This window comes from Chiroxiphia lanceolata, chromosome 1 (assembly GCF_009829145.1).
Source record: "Chiroxiphia lanceolata isolate bChiLan1 chromosome 1, bChiLan1.pri, whole genome shotgun sequence".
NCBI lineage: Eukaryota > Metazoa > Chordata > Aves > Passeriformes > Pipridae > Chiroxiphia > Chiroxiphia lanceolata.
This window is the reverse complement of record NC_045637.1, coordinates 132,704,171-132,726,882: the sequence shown is the minus strand read 5'-3', so window position 1 is coordinate 132,726,882 and position 22,712 is coordinate 132,704,171. Positions and strand designations below refer to the sequence as shown.

The 22,712-nt window shown below is 37.2% G+C and overlaps 1 protein-coding gene across 3 annotated transcripts in view; it reads left to right on the top strand.

Moving 5' to 3' along the window:
- CDK14 (cyclin dependent kinase 14) overlaps nt 1–22,712 on the top strand; it is a 311,313-nt gene that overhangs the window by 171,327 nt on the left and 117,274 nt on the right. For all 3 annotated transcript variants that reach the window (XR_004359107.1, XM_032699286.1, XM_032699277.1), the window contains 2 exons: nt 12,515–12,635; nt 21,289–21,382. Coding sequence is in view for 2 of the 3 variants with exons in the window: in XM_032699286.1 (XP_032555177.1) it covers nt 12,515–12,635; nt 21,289–21,382 (215 nt within the window). In the remaining variant the exon portion in view is untranslated. The remainder of the gene's footprint in view (nt 1–12,514; nt 12,636–21,288; nt 21,383–22,712) is intronic.

Below are 22,712 nucleotides of genomic sequence, written 5' to 3'. Positions count from 1 at the left end.
ATGCCCAGATCTGTGGTAAAGAGAGGAGAGGAGATGTGTAAGTGGCAGAAAATTTCAAACAACAGCAGTTCAAAGGGTAGATCTGTTTTCTGGCATTTGGGCTAAAGAATTGTTTTAGAAGTGAAGATGCAAGAGAGTGTATAATCTAGTGCTGCTTCAGATACTTGTGCCTGTTCATATCTATTTGATTTGCCATCCCAGTCATGGATCTCCATCTAAATTGCTTCATAGATCTGGTGGTTTTATTGAGGTATTAGTTAAATCTAAATAAAAAAATTACCATTGTGAGAGTCAATGCAGGAAGAATATCTTATGGACAGAAGTTTGGTTTCATAGTCTATAGAGACAGAGTAAATCTGACACGTTTACTATCTGGAGACAGCAATTTGCAAAAACTGTGAGGTTCTCTTTTCAGTTAAGACTTCGTCTACTCTCTGCTAATAGTAAATACAAAGCAGAACCACATACTGAATTTTTGTCCATGTTGGTCTTCACTGATTGGTGAATTCAATTTTTTAATAATTGAAATTAAAATTCTTTAAATGTACCATACCAGTCTTTTCAGCTATTACTAAAGTAGATGCTGTAACTTAAGTTCTTCACACTGAGAAACACTGTGTAGGATTATTGACTGAAAGTGAATTATTTTTTTTTTAAAAAGCATGAAGGAGATGGAGATTGGTGTGATTCACTAAATATGTCCCCTGTTAAATGCATCTCAGATTGCTTAGGGTTACATCCAGTTTTCCAGTGTTACAAGTTACAGTTGTATTGAGCTTTTAAATAGGAGGAAAGTATCTTAATCATCCATTAAGGGCAATAAAAGAAGTTGGTTATGACACCATTAAAACAACTGTGATGAAAAATCTGTTTGTGTTTTGTACTTAAGAAGAGCATAGGATTTAGATGTCATCTGTACTGCATCTAGGTTAGTGCTGACTGTGTTATTATCAGAATCATGATTTTTTTTTTCTTATATTCCTCACCTAAGTGTCAACCAGGCTCTTACATGACAGTTGCACAAAGGACATTAAGAACTATGATCTGCTGTCTGTACAGGAGAGATCCATCCATCCAAATGAATCTGTAGGTTTATTTAAAACAAACATTGTTTTAATTGGAAAAAAAAAAGCCTTGTTCAGTCATGTGATGGTGTTCTATCAGTTTTATATGAGAACATTTTTCTTCCCACATATCTTGCTTCTGTCATAGCCTTAGTCCATACCCTTTTGATTACTGTGTCTACAAACCCCTGTATTTAAAATACCAAAATTTCTTTAAAACTTCTTTGTTCTGAAGCTTCTTTATTTGTTTCTGATACAACAGTTGCAGGGAAAAAAGTACTACAGGAAAAAGTACTACGCATGGTAAAGCTTTTGAATATAGGCATCCAGTTACCTCCCATAGTACTCTCCATCTTTGCTTTCTTGGTCTGATGATGATTTGGTTTAATGTTTCCTTATTTAATAGAACATACTGTATTATAGAGTGAGAAAATTATGCCAAATTTTAAAATAATTTGAATGTCATTAGTGTGTTAATGGTTATGCATATTTATTTTACAGGAAATAATCAGCTATGTAGATATTAAAGGTCAACTGGAAAAGGTGTGGATTAAAGATGAAAGAATTTATCATCAGTCAGAACAAAAATACTGATATGCAAAGAAAAAGATTAATGTGAGCAGAACTGACAGTTCATTAAGAGAAATGTGCCATTTAACACCGTCTGAAATAATACCATAATTGAGATTGCATTTTAAAGAAGTGATGGCTCTGTAATTTATAACATCATTTGTTTTGTCCCAGACAGTTTAAAACCTTACCTTTCTGTAACACAGTCACTTTTTATCTAGGTAATTTTTAATAATTTATGCATTAATTTTTTCATTCCTCTGAAAGATACAGTACTGGTTGTATTAATATATAGTCATAGATGCACCATTTGTCCTGCTGTAAATGAAAATCATGCTTGCAGGTCTACCTGCATTAAGATAAAAATTGCCCCTGCATCAATTGGCCTTGATGATAGCCAGAAGAGATCAGGCAGTGCTTATGATAGCAATACTTAATACTTCTCCAGTGATTTCCATTTCCAAAAACTATACAGGTAAATGGTAACTCCAGGTATGTATGTTACAAATAACTAAACTTTGCTTGACCTCTCATTCTTATAATTTGAAAGAGCCAAAATTAACAAACTTATAAGTGGGAGATCAGGAACCAGCAGCTTTTTGTCTGGGTGATGTGGGAACATTAACAACCACTTTGCATGGGGAGAAAATGGTGCTGAGTGACTTGAGTTACATGGTAGGGAGAATGGCTGGTAAGGTCTTCACCTTGTTGAAGATCCTCAAGCTCTTCTCCTAAGACAGTTCAGCTTTTACCACCTTTGGTTTTTATGGCTTATGATATGTCAATTTTTTTTGTGTGGTCATTGGAAATAAGGTAGAAGAAGATTTTCAGATGTAATCTCTTTCATTCCCACCCACAGCCATGAACATATTCATATCCTTCTTATTGCAGCAAATTTTAAGTCTCGGACATCAAATTTATTTGATCTTGTGACTATATTTGCTTTTAAGGATATTTCATTGCAATAGTTTTAAGTTAGTTCTGTACTCTTCGAGCCACTGGAAATTTGGTTCCACACTGAACTGTCTGTAGACCTTGGAAAAAAATAACTAACTAAAAAAAAAAAGCGCAGGTGGAGGAGGGAGAGGAATAAGAAAAAAGGCAACAGATCACTGAAATGTACTTCATAAACACAAATACCTAATGTTAACTTCTTGAAATTTTCACAATTCTTTGCCCATTCTGTCTTACAGTGCTCAGGATGATCACTAGCTTTGCTACACAGGTTGCAGAATGTGATACTAAATGAAACATGCTTGCATGTACTTACAATTTGCTCATACATACAAACTTGAAATAGTAAATTATTTAAATAAAAAATGGAATGTTTTAATAATAGTATGACAGTAGTATTTTGTCAGTGGTCAAAATACTATTAGGGATCCTTTGATGTCAATCTACAAGTAGTTTTTATTGAGCATTGCATTTAGAAGTACATCGATCATCTGTAAGTTAAATGAAAAATAGAGAAAAGAATGGTGTGGTTTCATTACTAACTGGTGGGTTGATCTTGGCTGGATGCCAGGTGCCCATCCAACTGCTCTATCACTCCCCTTCCCAGCCAGACAGAGGTGAGAGTAAGATGGAAAAGAACTCGTGGGTATGGATAAGGGAGTTTATTAAAGCAGAAGCCAGGTGAAAGCTTGGGCACCCAAAAGCGAAGCAAAAGATAAGATGGTTCATTCTCTACTTCCCATCAGCAGTGACGGGCTGCCACTTCCACAAAGCAGGGCTCCAGCACGTGTGATGGTTCCTCAGCAGGCAGCCATTGGAGACAATGAATGCCTGCCTTCCTGCTCCTTGCCTTAGCTTTTATATCTGAGCCGATGTCACATGGTCTGGAATATCCCTTTGGTCAGTTTGGGTCAGCTGGCCTGCTTTTGTCCCCTCCTGGGATCTTGCTCTCGACTGAGGAAGGAATGTTACAGTGCTGATGCTGTGCTCGGCAGTAGCCAAAACACTGATGTGTTATCAACAGCCTTCTAGCTACAAAGCACAGCACTGTGAGGGCTACTAAGGGGAAATGAACTCCATCTCAGCCAGACCCAATACACTAACGAATTTTCACTTGTTCTAGTAGTTACAGTATAGGGTTCTGCTGTTCTACTGACTTGGTAGGCTTATATCTGTATGTAATGGACTAGATTTGGTTGTGTAGCTCTAGTTTTGCCATTCTGGCAGTGGCATTTTAGTGTTCGTTATCACTTTAGAGAAAGATGCTGCAATGGGAACGTGTGCTTTTTAACTACATATTTCCACAGTCATACTGTTAAGGCACAGCTTTAATGTCCTTCTAATGTAACTTTTTTGAAAATGAAATTGTCTATTTTCATTTCTTCTTTTTCTTTGACAAAATTGTATTAAGAACTGATTAGGTGGCTTTGCAGGAATATAGATGCCTGATTATGGATGCAAAATCAAATAATCATTTAGACCTAAGCATATTGGAATGTCTCTCACATCAAACTTTTCTTCTAAGATTTGTGATTCAGCTAATTTAAGATAACATATATATTAAATGAGTTTTGAGGAGCAATTCAATTGAACAGGTGAATCTGATACTCCAGAGATTTCTGTCATTAGATGTTGCTTTATAATACTGCTTTACAGAAGCAACAGTACTAATATAGGTTTTCTTAATGGCTTCTCTCTTGAAAGCAAAGTGAAAACAATTTTAAAAATTAGTGAAATCTTTACGTTTCCTGTAGTTATTTTGTTCTTCAATGTATTTCAAAAAGCTTTTATATAATTGAGAATTTTATTTTTTTTTTAGTTTTGTTAGTTTTACACCAATGCCTGTTTTCAGATATTTTTTCTCTGACTTAAACCAGCGCGGTCAAGTGTGGGTTGAGATGCTGTGGGCGTTACCTGGTATGTGAATGTATGTACTAATGTGATAGCACATGCAAAACATACTGGAGTTCTTCAGTAGAAATCCAAGAGTGTTTTACCCACTAAGGAAGTACTTAAGATGTGGAGTATAACATTGCAGCCATGAGAAAAATCAACTGAATATTTGTCTTATCTATAAATACTCTGGCTCAGGTACTGGCAGCAGCGATCACTAGAGAACTGTTTGTGCCAGACAGGGGAGCCATGGTTCGTGAGCAAGGCTGGGTGGTGGAACAAATGCAGCTGCATTCTGCAGTGTAGAAATGTGTGCTCAGGTGACACCATAGCTGGAAAAGGAGGCACCTCAAACCCACTTGCATTGGCTGTGCAGTACAGGGACTGCTAGCTGTAGAGTTGTGCCATTGATACATAAGTCAGGCCTTGTACTGTAAGGATTGATGGTTTCAGTACCCATGCAGAGACGGTTTTTCAAATTCACAAATTCCACTTCTGGGAGGTAATGTCAAATGGCAGTGTTGTTGGACTTATAAATAAAATAGCTGTTAGATCTACTTTTCAAAAGTACTATCTGTCTGTAAATGTTAGTGTTATTCAAATACTTGTTACTCCATGTAGCCCTGTTCTTGTTAAACTACTTATCCTAGACAAGTTCAAATAAATTTGCAGTTACTTGATTAGGCTTTTAGTAGCTGACCGTAACTTGAGGTATTCTCTTCATCAGAGTTCTTCAAATATTTTACCTCCAGATGGGAAATGATGGATCAGCAAAATTGTAGTATCCTCCTGGGCTAAATCACTCAGTAGAGTAACATCCCAGTGGCCATGCTACTATTGTTGCCTTTTTTCCAGCACTGCATGGATTTACTGCACAGAGCTATGGAACCCTTCAGCAGGTGGAGAGCACAGTATGTGCATCACCTTGTCACTGCCAGTGTTGTGTGATCAGTTGAGAAACAAAATTACCTGAGTGTAAACAACAGGGATTAGATGCTTGAATATAGAACTACTGGTGAAACTTAGCTTTTGTGTTTCTATTTGGATGACTGTGAATCACTACAGTAGCACCAAACTGTGCTTAATAAATAGTTCTTCAGCTGTCAAATTTATTATATCATGAAAACAGAAGGATTTAAATGGTACTGCTGCCCCGTATGCTATTCCAGATTGACTGGAATCTGATATGTGTTCAGTCCTCTTTGCACCCAAATGGATCGGGTGGCAATTTGTCTACATGATGATTTTCTAAGAAAGATAAGTCTTGAAGAACACAGAGCAATCATATTTATTTCTTTACTGCTGTGTTGTATTCAACCTGCCTCATGCAATAGATCTAGTAACTACTGCACTTTTATCAAATCATAAATTGTCAAGGTACCAGTTGTAAGGCTTGGTTCATCTTTACTTGAACCCCAGATGGAGTCATCCAGAAATGACTCTTGCAGTCCTGCTTTTAGTTGTGCAGGTAGGGATCGTGATAAATTGTTAGCTTCTTACACAATAGCCTGCAGTAAGCTGGTAACTTCTGTGGTCAGTGCTTGATGATACTTCACCAAATTGGACATCCATAGCTCTCAATTTGTCTCTGTACAACACTTTTCTCCTGCATCACTTTTTTTTCCTTCTCTGGGTCCCTTTGACTTTTTAGGGGAAAATCCTAATGGCAGTGAAACATCTATACCTCAATACTGTCTAAAGTGTTCTGTTACCTTTCTTGCCTTCAGCAAGTTCATTGCGTATGTCTTAAAATTCCACATATAAATTATTATTATTATTATTACTCAAGTAATTGCCCAGTACTGATTGGGCTCATTCATTCATAGATGCTTGACAGTTTTCTCTTTTTTCTCAAGGAATATTAAAATATCCTAAGATGCATTAGCTCTCATTTTCAGTGACAAATTATTTTCTACCTGTTTGTCCTTTCTAGAACTTCTTCCCTGCACTCTGCAGATCTTCCCAGTTTAAAACCATCTGCTCAGTCATTATTAACTCTTTGCCTAATAACTTCACTGTGAAATGAGTAATTCTGACTTTTTCATGTGGAGCCTTATTAGCAAAGTTGTGTGTTCCTGCTGGGATGTTTTTAGGAGTCAAGGGCATCACCTTCTTTCAGATTTTTTGTGAAACAACAGATTTTTAAGTAAAAATCCAGAATCTGAAAGCAAGATTTAAATAAATCAGCTGTTAAGTCTATTGTGAGCATGTATACCATGTCCATAATGAATCCAGGTCTTTTCTGTAGTGAAGAAGGTCCTGTTAGCTTTTGCATCTGTGTGAATGTTCACAATGTTGTACAGTTTGTGTTCCTTTTTTTTTTTTTCCCTACTCACACTGTTATTTTTCTGCTTCCAGTCTAGTAGAAGCAATTTGAACCTATTCATCCTGACCCAGAAGGCCATGGGAATAGATACATTTTCCTTCTGTCAAAAGTGGAGTGTATATTTCTTTTACATTTCCATACCACTTTTTGCTTAGTTCCCAGTTTTTAGTGTGTTTCTTTCTGCTTACAGACAATGAAATAAATTGGGGGTCATGGTACATGTTCAACATAGGTTTTCTTTTTTTAAAACATATCAGAAATTCTTTATAAGGATTTTAAAGCAAGGAAACAGACAGCTTTGTGGCTAGGATGGCTTTCAGTCAAATTAACCAATGTGACTGTATAATATCCAACCAATAGCTGAGCTCTTGTATCCCTCTTTTCTATTCCCTATGATCCTTTGGGTGGCACAGCTGGCAGAGGAAAGAGGTGATGATGAAAAACATTACGCTGGACTTGTTGGAAAGAGAAAAACACATTTCATGAGTGCTAGAGTTATTCTTTCTGGTAGCAGGAAAAGTATTTCTACATCTCCCCATTCTGTAACTTATGTTGGGAATTGACAATTGAATCCCATTCACAGACTAGAATAATTATCACCTGTGTTACTCTAAGTGATTGTCTGCAGTCATACATGAGATAAGATTTGTGCCGAAAAATAATCTTTTATTAGAGCAACTGATAACAGCTGGGAAAACCAGACAGGCTGAGAGGCAGGCATGCCTTTTGCCTTACTGCTCTCTGTCTCTTGAAAACTGACTCCTGCACTCCAGGGTGGAAGACTAGCCATTAGTGCATTTTGGGAATTCTAATTTTGGATCCTCATTACACTCTCCCTGTTAGTGAGTAACTTTTATAAATGAACAGCACTACCATAAACTAATGGCTGTATTAGGACCAGGACATAGAATATTGTAGTTAATTCATCTTATTTGAGAGGAATTTAACTCAGGGGCTCTAGTAAAGCTGCATGTTGGAGACATGCATTCAGGTAAACTGTAGAGGGACCTAAAGGCTGCAGGACACTTTTGATTGCCAAGAACTGGCTTCTGGGTTAGAGCACTGACTGCTTCTTTGAAGCAGTGTCAGTGTTTCCACTGTTTGTTGTCATTCAGGTATTCACTGAATAAATGTGCTTCTGTTGGAAAACAAGTAGCTGAGTAAATAGGTTAAGTGTACAGTTCATGATCTACAATAGACTACATTAACAAAATTTTAATATTGGTACTGAGTCATAGTTATCGTTCAATAAGCCATTTGTCTCAAACTCTAGGTAATTATTAAATAAGCAAAACCAGAAGCTGAAAAGGAAGTACGAAGAATCTGAATCAAGGAAAAGCAACAGTTTTTAGTATGCTTGCTAGAGCCATTTTAAATATATCCGAATCAAAATAACAACCTTGTTTTAGCAGATGTGACTGGTTTTCTCATTTGCAGAATCATATTTGCTGTGAACAAAGGCTTCCTGATTGTCATATCAACTTGACTAGAAAGCTATTCTGCAGCTAGAGAGATATCAAATATTAATATTTGTGCTCATGTAGTCAAAGGTGCGTGTATTAGATAGATCTTGAGTCTGGATATAGCTACAGCCTCTTGTAAAAACCAAATACAGTTTAAAAATTACAGTCATAATAAATCAGTGCAGTGTGTTTTGTCAATAACTGATCCTAGATAAAAATCAGATACATCCTCTGAGCCTAAGATAAAGCCAGATGAACCAGAGACAATTGAGTTTTTGAACGAAGAAAATGTATTCTTACATTTTATTTTTTTTTTAAGTTCAGAGTAAGAGGCAGCAGGGGATTTTTTGTGTTAAAGACATATATATATATAGGCATAGATCGTTCACTCTGTATTTTAAATACAGGGCTTTACAGGGTACCGAGCTGTTGCTCAATGAATGAGTTAAAATAAAGTTATGGTTTGTGTCACAGTGCAGATAGATGATGTTGTGCAGGCCTTGCACTTGGTAATGCATCAGAACAGTTTCTTTTTTCATTTTGGATAAATAATGGTCACAGTGCCTGGAGAACATGGAACAGTGTCTGTCCGTCCTGTAATTACATGGAAATTCCCCAGTGGGTCTGATACGACCTTAATTTTAATAAGTGGGCCTTATGCTTGGATTCCTTCTCTCAAAATAGGCTGCAACAGCAGGACATGTGTTGATCTTTTATCTTTCAGGCGACACAGGAAGCGGAGGGGAGTTCACTGCTTGTCAGGAGGTCCTTCCTCCACCTTTCCAGGCAAAAAAGTGCTCAAGCAGCAATATGTAAATCTTGGGTACTCACCTGGTGATCCTTCATTTACCTTTTTGCTTTTATGTACACTGGCCATTAAGGTTTGAAGTTTTGATGATCCCCTGTAAGCTCTGTCTTTTTAAAATGAGATTGTCGCTCTTCCTGTAGTGTAACCATGGAAACAGACAGGGAACCCTTAAAGAAAGTGATCGAACATGCTGTGCTAATTAATCCTACCCTTCATTTTTTTTTCAGTTGAAGGATGTGGTTAAATAAATTTTGCATGAGTAAGCATATTTAGATGTGAAAAGGGGTATAAAATATGTAGCAAATTTTCTTGCAGAAGGATATCTGAAAAAACCCTGATAACTGTCATCTATTTGAATCTGGAGCATCAAAACAAGAAATGCAGTATCATAGTGGTGTTTCACATATATATTTTCATAGCATTCTTTTTATACTGTAAATATATCTGAAAGATGAGAGTATTTTTTCATGTCTCAAGTGTGATGAGAGACATTTGCATTAATTTTGAGTCTTTGAGTGAAAGTGTTTAAAATTGCAAATGCCTTCTTTATAAAGAGCGTTATTCAGAAAAAGCAAAGGTTGCTTCCTCCCTGAAAGAAAGCAGCTCCTCCAAGGCATTTGCCTAATTCAGGTCCTTTGAGTCCTGCACAGGGGTGGTGACTGACTGAAGAGTGGGACTGTGCCAAATTTTCCCCTTCCTAATCTTAGTTTTTGTGAGTGTTTCCCTTGATTGTTCACTCTTGCTTTCCACTGGGCCATATAGTTTCCAAAGCCATGTATGTGCCCAACTAGGAAACGAATTGGCCACAACTGAAAACATTTGGCTTGTACCTATAAGCCTCCCCATAAACCAGCACACCTCTTAAACCCTGTGATGATGTCTAATGCCAATGTAGGGCCTCAACTCGCTTTTGCAAATGAAGGTTTTGTTTATAAGTTTCTCCTTTCCAGTGATGATCCTCATATAACCGAGAAACCAGATCCAGCAGTGAACCTCAAGTGAGACTTTCATTGTGTTTTGGGAGTGAAGAATGTATTAAAGAAAAACAATAGGCTGGGATTAGCCCAAAAGCGCCATCCTTTGAAAATCAGATAGGTTTTACTTAGCCTGGAATGGATTAGAGTTGGAGGAGATCTAGAAGCAAGCAGTATGCTGAGGAAACAGCATGGATGGCATTCCCAGCAGGATGGGAGGACTGGTTCCATGCTGAACAGTCACAGAAGAGGAGGAAAGGTGTGCTTGGGCTGACTATAACACTTGCAAAGCTCTGTCCTGGCCATCAAAGTAGCAGAAACTGGCTGGCAAGCTTGGATATTGTATTATTTGCAGTGTGACTTCTGGTATGGCAAGTTGAGGACTCCTTTCTCTCTACATGGGAGATTTCCGGAATGTGTGAATCATCAGTTTTCTGGTATGGCAAGTTGAGGATTCCTTTCTCTCTACATGGGAGATTTCTGGAATGTGTGAATCATCAGCTTTGTGTTATGGAAATTTGAGTTCATTTTTCATCCCACAAGCTCTAAAGTTTTTTGACAGTTTTCCCCAAAACACATGATGTTGCTGACTTCTTAAAAATGCCTTTCACCTGCCTGCTTTAGTCTCTTATCAGAGCTAGGTAGAAGATTAGAGAGGAAGTTGTTTGCAACCAGTTTCAGTCTTCCTCAAACAAGACTAACAGGGAGGGCTCAGACAGGCAAAGAAGGATGGAGTCATTCAACATCCGGAATTCTCAAATCCTTTCATAATTTTTCTATTGCTTAATAATACTAGGTCCATATCCACAAATTCAGGGAATAGTGTTTCAGTTTAATCACATGGAATATAGATGCCCAGAAACTCAGGCTTGTTAATAGTTCTGTGTGCTAGGAATAAGAACTGTTCACTAGCAAAAACATTAATCTAGAGGCAGAGGCACTGTGGAGCACGTGATGTGACCTCTTTGGGGCTGTACCTGGCCAACCCTGGGCTGTATTTGTGAGCCAACTTATTCATCAAGCTGGTGGCCAGGTGCACAAACGTAAAAGAAATGGAGGTCTGAACATTTTTAAAAATGGGTTTTCTTGTTTCAAATGTGATTTTTTAAAGAAGAAATCACGGCATAAAATTCAAATTATTCCTCTACAGTGGTCTAACTGCTATAATCAGCTGATAATGCAATCTGCTGGCAAGATTTGCCATCATTACTATGGAGATATATTCACTGAGACTAACTGTTCTTAAATAGCCTTTCCAGTGTATTAAGAATAAAGGGGCAAAGCACTCTTCATCTGCACTCTTTTGAGAATTCTCATGTTGCTTATTTCTTTCTGAGTGTATGACTTTGTTTCCTTGTTTCTGTAAGGTATAAAACATGACCTTTTGTTTTAGTAATTTCATTTGTTTTGTGAAAGGAAAATCAGTAGTTCAAGAAGACACAAAAAAGCACCGAGTAGTGCATTCTCCTGATTTCCATTACTTGTGCATGTCCAGTGTTCCCAGCAAGGGAGTGGAGGGTCTCAAGTCAGTAGCTAGGAGCTGATAATTTGAAAAGGTATTTGCAGGCCTGTAATGGGAACAGTCACCTCTAGCCCTGAAAATGTTTTTCCATTTTCTGGAGGAGAGCGTCTTCTGTAGGAGAAACATTGTTACAAAAGTGTGCTCTCTACTGCTGGTTTTAGCATATGATGATCTCTCTTTTACATGAGGTAGATTATGGTTGTGAAGTAATGTGAATTATTTTAAATGACTGACAAGCTTAAAATACAATTATTGTAAATACTATATCTTCAGCAGGCCACAGATTTCACTGAAATGATTTCTGAAATTGGTGCACTGCCAATTTTCGAGAGAGAAGAATTTTTCACATACCATTTTCTGGTGTATTACTACAATATTAATATTTATTTGAATGGTAATGTGTAAGTGTGTCTACAGCTTTCAAACATAAACTTGAATAAGCAAGCTAGGGTTTGCAGTGTAAGCTGTGGAAGGTTTCCTTAGGATTCCCTAAAAAGCCAAGTCTCCTCTGTGGCATCATTTGTATGGGAGTTTCCTTATAATTTCCTTTTTCTAAAAAACTCTGAAATAAAGGATATCGATGCCTGAGGATGAGCAGTTAATGGCAATTAAAATCTTTGTTTATTTGTCTAGGTATACGTGCTTATCTGTTTAGGTATACCACCACGTATCTTTGCATCTCTCCTGGGCCTGTGGTTGTCATTATGAAAAGCATATTTTATTGTCCCTTCATAATATTCACAGCTCTGTTTAGCCAGGTACCAAATGATAGATGCTACCATGTTTTTTCATTAAGTAACTTACTCCAGTAGTAGAAGAAAAGTACACTTGCAACATACCGTCGCATTACGTGTGCTCATATATCCTTTTAGGATTGTAACTATACAGCAAACTCTTTCTTTGGTTTGTTTACATTTATTTATTTGTGTTTACCCCACAGGTCTTGCAAGAGCTAAATCAGTTCCCAGTCATACATATTCTAATGAAGTGGTAACCCTATGGTACAGGCCTCCAGATGTCCTTCTGGGATCAACAGAATATTCCACCTGCCTTGACATGTGGTAAGTGTAGATAATGATGACGATGTAGATGCTTTAGCTCTTGGGTTTTTTGGGCATGTAAAGCAAATATGTAGTGAGATTAGTGATGGAAGTTAAAAAACGTGTGTGTAGTAATACATGTGGTTCACCCAGCATCTCCCTGAAGGAATCCCCTCCTGCCACCCCACCGATTCGCAGCTGGTACCTGCTGTTGATACGACACTAGAAGACCTGTTGGTGCTTTGCAAGAGACTGAGTTATTGCTTGACTTTTGTAGTCTTAGTGCAGTATTTTCATGTGATATGACACTTGTTTTGCAGAAGATAAACTTCCACCATGGCCTCCCGTAGCAAGGAGAAAACCTGAATTCTCTGGATATGACCATATAGGCTCAGTTCTGAATCTACTGTATTTGTTAGCAGTAAATCAGTGTGACACATCACTGAATAGTTTTTTTACAAAGCTACAGATTTTATTTAGACTTGAAGGTTTGGAAGGGCAGTTTGATTTGAGGATTGGCAGTTTGATTGAGGAAGGACTCAAAATTGTACTTCAGCAATCCAGGTTATTATTTTTTTTCCTGAGAAAATGACACAAGAATATTGGGGGAAAACACAATAATTACATCTTCTGTGATATCCATAAATGATGTCCTCTTGCACGGAGCATTTCATATAGGCCTAAAAAAGATCCAGGTACTCAGGGACAGAGGTGGTTTGTTTGGTTTCAAATGAAGAATTATGTCCTATTCCTCTTGTACTTGATTTGTAGCCCTTACAATATTTTTGCTGCCCTGTGCAAACTGAAGAACTACGAAAAGCTTAGAAAAAAAGCTCCAGCAATACAGTTTCTTTCAAATGGCAGCAATTTGTGTAGAGGCTCAGCTACTGCCACATCAGAAATCAGATTAGGGCAAATGTGTATTGTATTTGACGGAAGAGGTTTAGGTTTTTACTTCTATGCTTTTCTGGGTTATCTGAGACAGCACTTCCAGTTTGATTGTGAGAGGTGTAGTTGCATGTTAAGGTCACTTATGCTTACTTGGCACATTCAATAGTGAGCTCTGCTGGAGCACAGAGAGGCTTGGGGCTGTACTTGCACAATGGTTGTACATAGCTGAGCCATAATTACATTAAAACCACTTGGTGGCTTCCCAGAGTGGGAGGAAGGGAGACACGGAGAAACCTGCCCACCATCAGATTCCAAGATAATCTGGTAATTTGTTATGAAAAGTGTGTTTGTAGCATTAGCATTTTTATGCAATTACCGGCATTATGTCCTTATGGCAGATAGTGTGTGCACTCTTGTGTCATTATTGATGATCTACATGATGACTAAACTAGGAAGCCACTTCACTAAATATTTAAATAATGCTGAGGTAGAAAGCACAGCTGTTTCCTCTATTCAGAGAAAAAAAAAAAGACACAGGGCCTTTGCTATAGCCATGATAAATAACATTTCATGGTTGTTCCCCAGGAACAGAAAGTGGGGCTCCCACTGAGTAGAAGACCAGCTGCATGAAGAAAGAGTCCAAATATTAACCCCTGGACAGTGGCTGGGAAGCAGGTGGCATAGGCTGCAGGCTATTTTTACACTTCATTTGCTGGTGTAGAGAATTAGAATAGTAACTAAAAGCTAATGATCCACATGCAATGTTACATTCTCCTGCATTCTTTTTTTTTAAATAGCCACTGGCAATAAAATAATATTAATGAAGACATACATGCATTAGTGGTGTCAGGCTGCTGATGGAAATCAATGGTGGGCTTTGTGATTTACTGCTGACAGTGTTTGATACAGCGACATTATGTGACTGTATTATACTACCCATGACTGCATCAAAGAGTTGTGATAACCTTTGATATAGCTTGCTTTTTTTTTTTTCCTCTTGATGAGGACTTACTAGTAGCTAGGAAAATGGCTTTGCATTGCCTCTGGTGTAACTTGCCCTAATCCTTGAATTTTACAGTCCTTTGAAAGTCAATGCAAGGAAAATAGGCTTCAACACATAAAGGGTTTAGGGATTACTAAAACCCATACATAAGTAACACAGAAACATAGGGAAAAAATCCCCAAATGAACCTATTCTATTTGTTCCTTACAGGAAGAGTATAGTATTAGCAAATGAAGCAATTTAAACAGGTTATTATATCCATTTGATTCTGGTAATGCATGTGATGCTGCTACATCTGGGTTGCTTACATCAAGAAGTCACTAGGGATATTTTATTTTGAAGTGCAACTGGCTTTAAACTGTGTTTTCTAACAGCTGGCAATTTTTTTGCATATTCCCTTGTTTCACTTTTTAAAAAAAATACACTCTTAGTCACGGTACAGGTAACCTAAGCAGTTACGGGCTGGCATATATTTTAAATTCATTTTCATTAACTAACATCAGCTATGTTTATTGCTGCGGAAGAAATAAATTAAACTTAGGCCAGTCAAATGTTACAAAAGTGCTTCTTAAGTCACTGTTATGTAATTTTGTAACATTGGCTTTTATACATGATTTCAAATCTGATCTTAGTTCAGGGAAACTCCTTCATGCGGAATTTTTCTATCGTATTATTAGAAAAATAAATTGTGTTTTTCAAGAACACACCACTTTTCACACATAGGCTGCTATGAGTGTGGATTTGAGTGCTTACTGTAATTCCATACTTGCTTTCATGAATATTTGACCAATGAAGACCTGCGACAGTAACTAAGATATTCATTACATAAAAATGGATCTTGTCATAGACACAGGTGCACCAAATTATGTTTTTTACACAGGGGATCTTACAAAGGCATCTTTATCCTGTTTCTCCTGTAAACAGTTTGCAGTGGGAGAAATATGAGAGCAGGAGTCCCAGTATGCCCTGAAGAAATACTTCTTGGGGCCTGAGAAAGAAAAGAAAATTAGCTCTTTCACCTTCAATGTTCTTCAGGATTGTGACTTCCACTCCTAAGAAATCCTGATGCGTAGGATTGTGGTATTAAGGTGATATGGCAATAACTATCAAGCTATTGTTAATTAAACTTCTCTCGCTGTCAGTAAGCTCTTCAAAAGTTGTATAAACTGAATTAGCTTTTGATTGGAAAATTCTGTAGGATCAAATTCATAGAAATGCTGTTTGGGAGGAAACTGTCTGGGTCTGTAGTTATGGGAAGAGCATTTCAGTTCCTATCTGAAACCTACTTTCATCCTTTGGGAACATCAGATTTACTGTTACTTTTTCACTGCTAGAAATATGTTTCATGTGTGTAAGGAAATTATCTTATAAAGGTATCTGGATGCAAAAAGAAAACCAGAAAGAACGCATTCAACAGGAAAGTATCTCAAGTTGCTCAAGTTTGTGGAGTATTTTCTTGAGGTTATTTTGCACTCTGCTTTTACCGAACAAGTGAGTTCAACAAAAAAATTCTTGCAAAAAGTGATCATGTAGATTTCAATCCTTCATGAACATAGTATTTCTTAATGTAGAAACTGAGCATTGCTACAATGCAAAACAAATTTCTGGAACTTTTAATTCTAGGTAGCTCTGTGACACAGGCAAGAACATGAGCACTCTAGTAACTTGTAATTACAATTACTTCAAGTCTGACTGTAAAGAAATACCTTGAGCTATCATGCTTTCAAGTAAATCAGTTTTCATTCATTGCATCTGCTTCCTGCAGAAATTTTAATGTTTTTTGTCATCACAGAAGAGAAATTCTGATTCACTCATTGCTTCTCATATGAGAACTGCAATCTGTTTGCCGTATTGCTGCTGTATTTGTATCGTCCATCATATGTTATTTTTCACTTATCAAAGAGGAGTGGTCATGAAAGACAAATTCCAACCAAATTCAGCATTTGTGGGTATTCTGGCAGTGTGCCACTAGAATTAAATCAGATTTTTGTCAGCTAAGGAGACAAAAGTCCCTTGCTTTTCATTCCTGCCCCCCAAAATTTGTTTTCTTAGTTCTGTTCATAAGCAGGATCATATAGGAACATGATTTTTTTTTTCTGAATAAATCAGACAAAAGTCTCTGTACCCTTCCAACATGTTATTTATTACTAGGATTTATTACTAGGAAGAGGCTGCAGTACTACATCTTGGTGACAATTATTTAAAAAAATAAATCAGCTGGTTTTTGAGTGGGAATGTGTGTGGACTTTGTGTTTTGTTTTGTTTATTGGTTTTGGTTTTTTAAAATTTTGATATATTCAACAGCACAAACTCTGTGTACTTTGTGAAACTTGAACAAAAACTTGACTGTTCCTTTGAATTTCAGAAATCTCACTGGGGGATTGCTGAAAGCAGTTACTTGGTTTTCATAAAATGCCTTCCAAATGCTGCATATGGAATGCAGGTTTAATGACCAGATAGAAACATTACGTGAAGATCCAGCACAGGTCTTCACCATGAAGGCCATGCTGAATGTTATCAGCTGTGCTGAGCCTGCTAGAAGGCAGATATGTTCAGGGCAGAAAGTTCAACAGTTTAAAACATATATAGTAAGAATACAGGGTTTCTATACTCTCAATTCAAGTATAAACTAAAACTTGGGTTGGAAACAGCTCCTCATTTTGGAGTGTGCCTGTAGTCTCTTTTATGGCTCCATCAATCATAATATTAACTGAAGGAAACAACCCTTACAATCTCTTATATATTTTGCCTTACCAGAGCTGTTATGTTTTTTTTTACAGTGTTCAATTACATATAGGCTGGAAATTCTTGTAGCAATAGGGATCTTTGTTACACAGAGACAGGAATGTGAATTCTTAAGCCAAACATAGAAAACCAACCCACCAGTAAGCAAGTTAATTTTAAAGGAATACCCTCTTGAATTATAAAAGCTGTGCAGGGGAAAAAAAAAAAATAAAAGCAGGTTCCTGAGGCATTCAGCTTCATTTTTACAGGCTCATTTACTATGTCAATTCAAATGCAAGAGTAACTCATTTAGCTGTGCTAGTAATTCTTACTCTGTGTGTGACAGCCAGAGTCCAAGGAAATTAAGCAGGACAATAGAAGATCAATATTATATGGTATGGCCACATATGGTCTCATCAATACTTCAATGGGTTTAGTTATGCTTTTTGTCATCAGAGAGTAAACCACCCATTTCAACATTAAATGGCTGTCACTTTTACTTTGCAAGGTTATCCTGTGCCATTGCATTGGAAAGATCTATGAACAAATTTGCAGCATTTGGCTTATTTATCCAAACTCAGAAGTCCTATAAAGAGAGTAGGAAAATCTGAACTGAATACACTGAAATATGTTAGGGTAATATTCTTTTGTCAAAAATTATTTTCAAGTGCTGCATGAAAATATTTTTGTATGCTGAGCATGCACACATTACACCTAAATAACACAGCCTTGGAGATGGATGCACATCAAAGCTTGTATTTCATATTTCAAGAATTTTTGCGTCACCAAAACTAGAGATGAGAGTGATGTGTGAGATCATCTTATCCACCCTACTCTTTATTGCAAGTCTGTTTCCTGAAGAATATTCTGAAGTATTTCAGCTTGTCTAGTTTTACACAACTGTAACTGTGCTTCAAGTCCATTGGGAGGCTGAGGTATAGCACAATTGTTAATTGTATTTCCCTATCACTCACACTAAAATTTTTATTTCCTAAACACATTCTGCCATTTCTGGTTATACTACCTTGGATCTACCTACAGTTCTGGGAACCATTAAAATCCTAATCAGTTGTCCCTGTCCTTCTTTTTGCATAATTTTAAGTACAGAGTCATCATGTTCTCCCTGTCCCTTGGGTTTTCTTGTAGCCAAGAATGACATCATTTTCCTAATTTTCCCTCACAAACCAGCTCTTCTGGCATGAAAATAGTTTTTGCTTTGCTCAGAAATATCTCTAACCTGTTTAAAAGTCTACAAAAACAAGACAAAATTTCAAGGCCTTGTAGATGCTTTATCTCTTTTCTCATTTAAAGTGTGTGCCCTTATGGTTTGTGATGCAGGGATCCTACTATAGACTCAAGTTTCTACTTACTGTGAGCCTGAAATTCATGGATACCACTGGGACATCAAAAATGCCATCCAGCCCTTGAAGCCTTCATGTGCTCTAATGGCTTTCTGGGTATTTCCTATCCATTTCCTAGTTCAATGTCCTACTTTTTTTGTATTATTATTATTATTATATTTTTTTGCTTCTATTCATTTAAGCTTCCCTTTCTGTTGGCTTATTCGTCAAAGTGCCAAACACCATAACCTTTGAAACCAAGGATAAGTTTAACTTTCAAGTGGGCTGAAGGGAACAGCAGTCTTCCAGCTCAAATCTTGAATGTTTGTGTTTCTCTCCTGAATGATTTTAATAACCTTTGGATTTTTGTATTAGGGTTTATTTAACTGCAGTACCCTTTCATTTCAGCTTGGGACTAAATGATATACTAGGTTGCACAAGAATCCAAGAAACATAATAGGATTCTTCTTTCCAAGCAGGAAATTTTTCTTCAATGTTGTTTGCAGTTCTTACTTGGTTTTTGGCTCATACTTGTATCAGAACCACTAAAAGTGGAAAAATTTATAAATAATGTAAAACAATACAAAATTTGGCAAAATCTTCCTGCTGCCTTTATAGCATTTCTGTTCAAACAGCTAGATAAAGATTCTCTGCAGATTTGTACGTGCTCTCAAATGATACACTGGTTCAGTCAAAAGCCTGTTTTCTGGTTGCAAGAATAGAACTCTAATCCTCTTTTCTTTAGTCTAAATTCAATTGTTTTATTGCTCATCTTGAATAAATGGCTTCTGGCTGAAATCTTGCATTTTTCCTTGCCTGAGATGCTGATCATGTTTGTAAGTATTTGACTAAGATATATTGTGCCTATCTGTGCCTAATGAAGCACTAACCAGACTAAATGATGAATGGCAGTTTAATCAATTCAGTTCATTTGGTAACCAGCAGAAGCATATGGAACATAAATTTTAACCTCTCTTTTATAAAAACCTAATTTATTCTAAAATTTGACCACAACTATGCTTTTCAAAGTTTTCTTCTACTTATCAATGCCTGAAGAGAAACTTTACTTAATATAGCTCTGCCTTGGGGATGTAGAATTAGAAAATAGTGATGTATATTTAATTTCCTTCTTCAAGAAATTTGACTACCAACTCTCGTTGTCCTAAAATGTAAAATTATTTCATTGGTTGGTACTAGTCAAAGCCTTCAGAAATGGGTAAAGCATAGGTAATCTGCTGATAATCTTAGTTCAGTGGCATCTGTAAAAGCTCAACCCCAGCCTTAATGAAAATATGCAACTTGTTTTCATTAAGTTGTTCTAGAACCACTTCCTCATCAATTTATGTACACATATTCCTAAAATTAAATGCGGCTTTCTGAATCCATCATCATGATGTCTAAGCAATGAAAAGGTATGTAATTAGTACATTCCAAATAATTTACTTCGAAAACCAAAGTTAAGTTAGAGGTTATGGCTGTGATTTTCTGACACAGAAACACAACTTTCAATTTTAGGGGGAGGTGGTACCACAGTTAGTTTCACAAATCCTTAGTTTATTTTAATATATGGTTTAGGGGTTTAAACTTGTTATTGTTCTGAATGAAGAGGGGTTTTGGGTTGTTGCTTACACAGACATGGTGCAGCATATGTAGGTGTTTGCACATGGAAGTTGTAGAAAAATATATGCAGAAAAATTTAATTGAACAAGCTAAAGTATATATTCAAATTCTCCATCATGTTGGTAGCTAAGAGGGATGTTTTCTCTTAAGATTATTTTTGCTCAGGGAACAGGAAACTCTTGAGCTGTTTTCATCCAGAAAAGATGCAAATGTTTATAATTTGTTTTCCTTTTGAGATGCAGGAAGTTCACAGGTTATCTGGAACTTGAGCTAGAGTCACAGAAGCTCTCCTCCACGTTAGAGAATCTATTCTTTTGTGCTCTAGTTAGTGTGTCTCAGATATTTTTTCCCTCTGATTACCCAGTACTTCTACCACTGACTTAACTCAGTGGTATGAGGGAAACTTGTGTGACAAACCAAGTACAGGACCTGTAAGGAGATGGCTGTCATGGCAGGGAGAGGAGGGAGTCCGTGTCTTCTCAGCCTATTGCAGCACCTCTCAGCCAGAGGTTGTGGGGAATGGGGTCAGCAGCCTCCCAGAGCTATGGGCTTTGAACTACTTTCATTTATGCTGTCAGAGGGGGGAAGAAAGTCCAAGCAAGCCCATCCCTGAAGTTATCAGCATTTGGGCTTAGCTTAGTTCCGTGACTGAGCAGCCACATGCCCTTTTCCTTTTTGCTCACCTTTTTCCAGGTTCTCCTCCTATGCCAAGCCCTTCCAGTGTGCTTCCTTGTCATCATCCTGTCCCCATTCAGCTTCTCCCAAGAGCGCACTATCACACATCTCCAGAAATAACTTGGGAGCATGACTGTGCTGCTGGGAAGCACTAATATGGAGATCAACAGCTGTGCCTTTATTGGTCTCAATACCTGTGAATCAGATTCCTGCTACCTCTACACTTGCCTTCAAACACCTGAGAAGTGTTCATTTGTATTCACTGGTTTTATTAAATGCAGGTTTGTCCTTCAGCCTGCCATCAATTAAAAAAACTATATATTATTTAAATGCTGGTAAAGGATGCGAAAGTGCTGTTGCTAGCTACTTGGTCTATAAGAAATCTTTCTAAATTTGCATACTTCTTTTTTTTCTTCTGCAGGGGAGTCGGTTGTATCTTTGTAGAAATGATTCAAGGGGTCGCTGCTTTTCCAGGGATGAAAGACATTCAGGATCAACTTGAAAGGATATTTCTGGTGAGTTCTTTATTGCTGAAGTAATGTGCCTAAAAAATGAAACAACTTATAGATTCATAAATGTTTGCATATTTCTTTGTGTCAGGAATTAAATTATGAATAGGTTCAAGGATCAGAAGCCTAGTCCACAAGCTTACTTGACATATTTTGTGTTAAAAGTTCAGTTTCTAATATTTTTCACTCAATATTTTTTTTAAAAATAAAAGGTTTTTATGCAATTGTGGAAAAAGTTTTCTAAATGTAAGGCAGTGGAAATCCAGCTGGTTTGTCATCCTCACTTTGCAAGTTATCAGAAACAACAACTCTGGATGGTGGTTTATTAATATTCTACTAATATTGTAGTGTCAATGGAAAGCATTTGTTGTGAGACAGATATATGAAGGAAAAATAAGGTAGGAGACAAAATGAGAAACGGAAAGGGAAATCTGAAATGACACTGTAAAAGTTCAGCAGGAGTCCAATGGCCCTGGCTGGGCCATTCATAACGTATATGGGTTGCTCATAGGCACTGATAATACATCCACAATAGGAGTGAAAGAAGAGCTAATTTGTCTCAACCGTAGTCATCACTTACACATTTTTCTTCCCAGGGTTGTGGATTTTGGGTTTTGTTTGTTTGCTTGGTGTTTTATTTCCATTTGCTCTTTCTTCCATTGTGCCCGGGGTTTGGCAGTTCCCTTACAAAAGGCTCAGGAATAACTTTTCTTGACTCCCTGTCAAGGTCTGTATTTACTCCAGTGCCTCCTGGGGGCATTGCTGTTGTGGAGTGAGTTTATTCAGGGAAGCCACTTCTCACTCAGATGAGCCAAAATGGCTCCTGATACTGTGGGGTGGCCATCAGGGAAAATATTGCAAGAGTAGCATCTTCCCTCAACATGGTAATCTCTGGATTGCTTCTAACCACAAATTTAGAAAAGAATCATACCGTTGCTTTCAAAGGTGATTTTGTAAATAGGCATTTATTTTAAGTGCAGAGGATTTATTTGGTATTCATTTTTGGCCCACAGGGAGATAAAGAAAGTCTTTTATAATCTATTTAAAAAATTTACATTTTCATTTTACTCAAACTTGCTTGTACTATATCTCTTTTGTTGGGACATGAGGGAATTTAGCAACTGCTTTTATGGATGACTCATAAAAAGTACTTCTCTAAAACAAGACCTTATTTGATTGTGATATAAAAATAACTAATTTTCTGTAAAATCTTCTGTTATTCTGCCCTCTTGGCTAATACCCTGAAAATTCTGTGCTATGGAAAAATGGCTGTGCTACAGCATAGACCGGGAGCAGCACTTCTGAGAAGTTCCTGTGACGTGTCTCATTGCTTTGT